The sequence below is a fragment of the Azolla caroliniana genome, unplaced genomic scaffold (genome assembly GCF_043228905.1).
Source record: "Azolla caroliniana isolate FFs.n. ecotype wild unplaced genomic scaffold, voAzoCaro1.0.p SCAF_17, whole genome shotgun sequence".
Classification (NCBI taxonomy): domain Eukaryota; kingdom Viridiplantae; phylum Streptophyta; class Polypodiopsida; order Salviniales; family Salviniaceae; genus Azolla; species Azolla caroliniana.
Genome location: NW_028230452.1, coordinates 602,661 through 608,716, shown reverse-complemented (window position 1 = coordinate 608,716; position 6,056 = coordinate 602,661). Strand labels below are relative to the sequence as shown.

Below are 6,056 nucleotides of genomic sequence, written 5' to 3'. Positions count from 1 at the left end.
CCATCAAATAAATTTTTATCACTTAAATGGTGAAAAAGAGGTTAGCACTTACCAACACTTCAGGATTTAGGGTTTCATATTTCTTAGTGGAAGTTGATTTAGTAAAACTTCACAATTTACTTTTACTTTCACATACCCCTTATACAAACTTGGGAGTCTATCATTAGCAATTTATTTTTTCACCCCTTACTAGAACCTGGGAGGATAATGGTTAGTAATTTGCTTTCAAACACCTCACTAGATCTCAACATATTTACACTTAGAGATTGAATTAACCCTTATAGAATAGAGATTTTTTATTTTTTTTTCCAAAAAAGAATATACTCCATTAGTTAAAATATACATGAACACGATCCCTTATAGAATAGAGATTTGTTATTGTTCACATGACGGTCAATTTTGTTGGAAATCAATATAGTGTGCTTTGGGTTGGTCCAAGCAAAGTTTCCTTAAATTACATTATTATATATGTGAACGAATGCTAGTATTTTGTAGTGATCAACCTAGCGAAGGCATCCTTAAATCACATTATTATATAGGTGAACAAATGCTAGTATTATATAGTTATCAACCCAGCGAAGGTTTCCTTAAATTGCATTATTATATAGGTGAACAAATGCTAGCAATTGTAATGGTCAACCCAATCAAGGCTCCGTTAAAATGTCGTTTCCTATATAAAGGATTTGCATCAATTCCCAAACACATTTGAGGGGGAAATAACACATGTGCATCTCCACTTTTGAATGCTAATGGCTCCCTTCAATCCAAACTCCAATTCTGTTCTAATCATCATCATCTTGTCTCTTTCTTCTCTCTCTGCTGCATGGGCTCGCACAGTCTACTTCGACTTTAAAGTAAGCACATTTCATGAACTGCATCATTCGACTAGTAACCTCTCTGTGTGTATGTATGTATGTATGTATGTATGGATGGATATGGGTGTGTGTGTGTGTGTGTGTATGTATTGTGTGAGTGAGTGGGTGTTTGTTTTTGTAGCAAATTAAAATGGTTCATTAATAATGCTAGTATGGACTACTCTACTAGAGGAATAATATTGAATCCATTCAATCACTTATATTGTGTCCATTCAATTGATTATCATGAGGTCCATATATTTGCACATTAGTACTTTTGTAGCTAAGGAATAACTTAATGATTATGGTATGTCCTTTGTTGTTAAAATGATGATTTTGTAGCACATGCATCTATGATGAAGAAATTATAACATATAGACCCATATCATATTTTAATGAATCGAGAGAGTAGATTTAGAAATGAGCCAATGGATTTATATCACTATGATGTTGATCTCAAATGATGTAGCAAGTTACCAAGATAACTCCTATATCTTAGACACAATATTGACTTTGCTTGACAATATAGCAAGGATTAAGTACTCCAATCCTCCTTGTCCTTACAAATTTGGAATACTTGAACTGTAAAAGAATATGTTTCATTTATAAGTTTTTATTAAAATTATGTAATGTAACACAACATCGTTGTTCATTCATGTAGGTTCAATACGTAAATATCACACGGATTTGCCACACCAAACAAGTTGTCTCCATAAATGGCCAATTTCCTGGACCAACAATGTTCGTGAGGGAGGGAGATAATGTGGTGGTCAATGTCACGAATCTAGTACCTCACAATATGACCATCCATTGGTAATTATATGTAGCTAAATTTGTGAAATTTATGCAAAAAATAGTCACAACTATGATCGTTTAAATTTAGAACAATTTTCTTTTCTTTTTAACACCTAGGCATGGGGTTCGCCAACTTCTAAGTGCATGGGCTGATGGGCCTGCCTACATCACACAATGTCCAATCCAAACGGGAAAATCATATGTCCATCGTTTTCGAATGGTGGAACAACGGGGAACTCTCTTATATCATGCACATATTAGTTGGTTGCGTGCTACGGTACATGGTGCATTTGTCATTCTTCCCAAATCTAAGGGTTTTGTTCCTTATAGACCACCCAAGGCACAATTCCCTGTGGTATTAGGTAGATATTATACATTTCCATTATATATAGTGAGAGTTCGTTCCAAATCTTATCATACCCCTTGGAAGTAATCAATTTACATCACCTCTTACACATAGGTGAATGGTGGAATGCCGAAGTTGAGGATGTTATTGCCGAAGCACTAAAAAGTGGGGCTCCCTACAACATATCTGATGCATTGACAATCAATGGTCAACCTGGTGTACTTTATAATTGCTCTCTGGATGGTAAATGTTTACAAATATTTCTTAGAAAGGAAGGGCTAATTGTTCCCATTGATAGTGGAACCACCATATCATATATATCTAAATGTTGATGTAGGTACATCGGTGTTTGAGGTAGAGAAAGGCCAAACATATTTGTTAAGGCTAATAAATGCAGGGGTGAACTTTCATTTGTATGTGGGTGTTGCTGGCCACAACTTGACAATAGTAAATGCAGATGCAGAGTACACTGAGCCGTTGACTAGAGACATAGTGGTGTTGGCCCCAGGACAAACAAGTGATGTTTTACTTACTGCAAATCAAGTAGTAGGACAATACCTACTAGCTGCATCTGTTTTCTCACCTGCAAATCCTGCAGCTGTGCCCTATCCCACAATCCCTAGCACTGCTATCATTCGATACAAAGGTGCCTCCACAAACCTCTCCCTTACACCCTCTCTCTCTCTCCCTTCTTTTCCCCTTTTCAATGACTCTATCTTTGTCGCTAACTTCACTCAAAGTCTTCGTGGCCTCCCCATTAACAATTCTTCTCGTGTCCCCCAAACTTATGATGAAAACCTCTTCTTCACTGTTGGGTATGCCTTGAACAGTTGCCCTAATTGTACGTTTCGCCCTTTCCCTGGTCTCCGCCTCTCTGCTTCAATCAATAATGTCACCTTTGTTGACCCTTTGCTCTCTTTACAACAAGCTTATTATTATAATGTTAATGGTACATACCAAGGAGACTTCCCCTCCAACCCTCTTTTTGAGTATAACTACACTGGACCCGGCCCCACAAATAGGAAATCTGAGTTGGCTACGAAAGTCAAACTCCTCAAATTCAACTCAAAAGTGCAATTGATTCTTCAAAATACAGCCGTTCTCTTCTATGAAAATCATCCAATCCATTTGCATGGTCAAAACTTTTATATTGTCGGCTCGGGATTTGGAACATTCAATGAAACAAAAGACACACCCAACTTTAATCTTATCAACCCTCCCTTCAGAAACACAATTGGTGTCCCTGCTGGAGGATGGGCTGCAGTTCGTTTTACTGCAGATAATCCAGGTATAAATGTGTCGAATAAATGCATTTTATAACTACAACAAATAATTAGCATGGTTGCTTTATGATGTCAATTTATTTGTGTGTGTGTGTGTGCGTGCACGCGCGTTTGTGATACATATCTATGACATGCATACAATATGTATAACATGCTTACATAGATGCACACACATTTCAAACAATAGTTAATAATGTGGTTGGTTCTTAAATGACATTCCCATGGATGATGGTTCTATTATTACAACTTATAATCATTTGAAATCTAAAATTTTCCCTCATTTTTTGGAATAAAATAAAATTTTCCCTCATGTCATTTTAGGTGTATGGTTCATGCATTGCCATTTCGACTTTCATAGTTCCATGGGCATGTCGATGGTCTTTATTACGGAGAATGGAAAAGGACGGAAGCAAACACTCCCTCCACCCCCTTCCGATCTTCCACAATGTTAGGGTGGACATGAGAACATTAAAGTTCTTTACAACGCCTACACATGCAAACTCTTTATCAAATTATTATATTTTGATTTCTTGAATGGCACATCTATGTGCTACAAAGTCAAGCACCATTTATTTCTTTTCTTCATATAATAAATTCTTGTGTTGATTCATATGAATAGAACATCCTCTTAATCCTAAATTTCATTGTACCTCGCAAAATGTGTTTTAATTACACTTGAATTTCTATTCAAGACTTGATAAAGATTTATTATATGCAATATGTGTTAAATTTTGATTACAGATTAGAAAAACGAATACTAGTTTATACATATTTAGGTTGGTGAAATTATATATACATTGGATAGGTACTGCCATTAACAATTTAATTATATGCAGTTACTGAAAGGTTATATTATTGTACATCCCTATCAATTACAATTCAAGGATACATCCTAAAACAAACCTCATATTGTACCTTCTCATGGACATTCATGTGTGAGAAAAGATACTTCTAATCATTGCCAATAAACATTAATTGTTTGACCAACAAATTAATGGCATGGATCACAATGTTGGCATTGTGAATATAGGATGAACTTGATTTCTAAATGGCACATTCAACTTTCCCTTAAAACAGTGAAAACGTCATCAAATGGAAATGTATGATGTCGACCAATTTCTCCTTCGAGAAAGAACTGCGACCATTAATATTGTGGGCCGCATATGCCATACTTGGTTTTTCAATCGTTAGAACACCATACGACTTTGATGGCAAAGGTACCAATATGTTTTGATAGAAGATTAGTGCATGTGATGGAATGGATTGTTGTGATTTATTGAAACAACAATGTCCAATTTTGGATGAATGTTAATTTTAGTAACTCATTCTTTTGGGAATTACTACCAGTATTCATGTCTCAAATTGGTAACGCTTTGGTTGCTCCTCATGCTAATTCTTTGAACAAATATAGATTTTGAATGTTATGGGATGTGAGTTCTAAACTTCTAAGATGGTTGAGTATAGGTTCATTTCAATTTGATCGATTTTGTTTTAAGCTTTAATGGGAGACTTTTGTAGGACATTGTTTCAAATGTGGTCAATTGAGCCATTTTATGGCTAAACACCAATATCATGGTGTCAGGAACAATACTAAGACAGAGAAGGAATTAGTACTAAAAGAAGTATTAGTACTAAGAGAGGTGAAGAACTCTCGAGAGAAGGAAAGAGTGAGTGAGAGGGAGGGAGAGAGAAATCGAGAGAGAGAGAGAGTGATGATAAGAAAAGATATATATTATGTGAAGAAAATGTACAGTAGTTAGGAGGCTTAAGACTAGCATTGAACCGATTTGGTTCGAAATAATGCCTTGTGCCTCCTTTTATAGTGTTCTAAGGAATACTCCTGAAGTTTTTAGAATGTTCAAGAGAAATCTGGAATATACATCAATTTTCTATAATAAAACATAAATGAAAATAATATTCTACGTATTACAATGTATAGTCTAATGGTCAAGAGCTCGACCCATGTAGCATAAGGTCATGGGTTCGAGTCTTGCCATATCATGACACATGGTGAACCATCCATGGAAAATAATGTCAATGAAAAAAATAAGGAAGATGAGAATATTGTCATATCAATGGTTGATATGGTCATGGATGAGAGAACATCTCATGGGTTAGAGCGAGATTCTAAAGTTCATGGTCATGTCAGAGGTATTGGGGAGGATAATGGAGTACACACTAATATAGAGGTATTGGGGAGGATAATGGAGTACATACTAATATAGAACCAAATGCGGAAGATCAAGAGTGATATCTAATGAAGCAAAGATAAAAGGGAAGAGTAAGGAACACAAAAAGTTCTAATGGTAAGGCGTTACCAAAAGATAATTTGAGAATGAATAAGGGCTTTAAGAGAAATCCTTGATAGAAACAAGACTGTGGGAAATCAAAGATTGTCTAAGTGGTTACAATTCGATTCTTTAGGACGGGTATTGTGGCCTTAATTTAATCAAGGACATCGTATTCATGGGGCTAGACAACAAAACTCTATTATTGGTGGAGGGGATGTAGTACACATTAATCCTTATGCAACTCTTGAACAAGCAATTAGTACATTTATGAATACACTTGCTCATAAAGAGCACGTTCTTACTAAAGGTGTTAAATGAAAGTGGTAACGTGAAATTGTTGAGAGACAAGCTCAACATCGGCCGGATCGGCTGAAGAAGCCGAGGACCGGATCGGTTGGGACCGATTGGTTAGGCCGAGTGCGTAAACCGGGAGATCGTTAGGAAAGATATTCCGTGAGGAATATATTTGGGAGTTAGTGTAGGAGCT

General features: G+C 36.0%; 1 protein-coding gene across 1 annotated transcript; it reads left to right on the top strand.

Annotated features, from left to right (window-relative positions):
- The first annotated feature begins 694 nt into the window (after positions 1-694).
- Positions 695-3,888, top strand: LOC147852620 (laccase-22-like). Its single transcript, XM_087333444.1, has 6 exons — positions 695-854; positions 1,516-1,667; positions 1,767-2,011; positions 2,110-2,238; positions 2,333-3,283; positions 3,600-3,888. The coding sequence occupies exons 1-6, from the start codon at positions 744-746 to the stop codon at positions 3,728-3,730; spliced, it is 1,719 nt and encodes a 572-aa protein (XP_087189570.1). The 5' UTR covers positions 695-743; the 3' UTR covers positions 3,731-3,888.
- Positions 3,889-6,056: the final 2,168 nt, after the last annotated feature.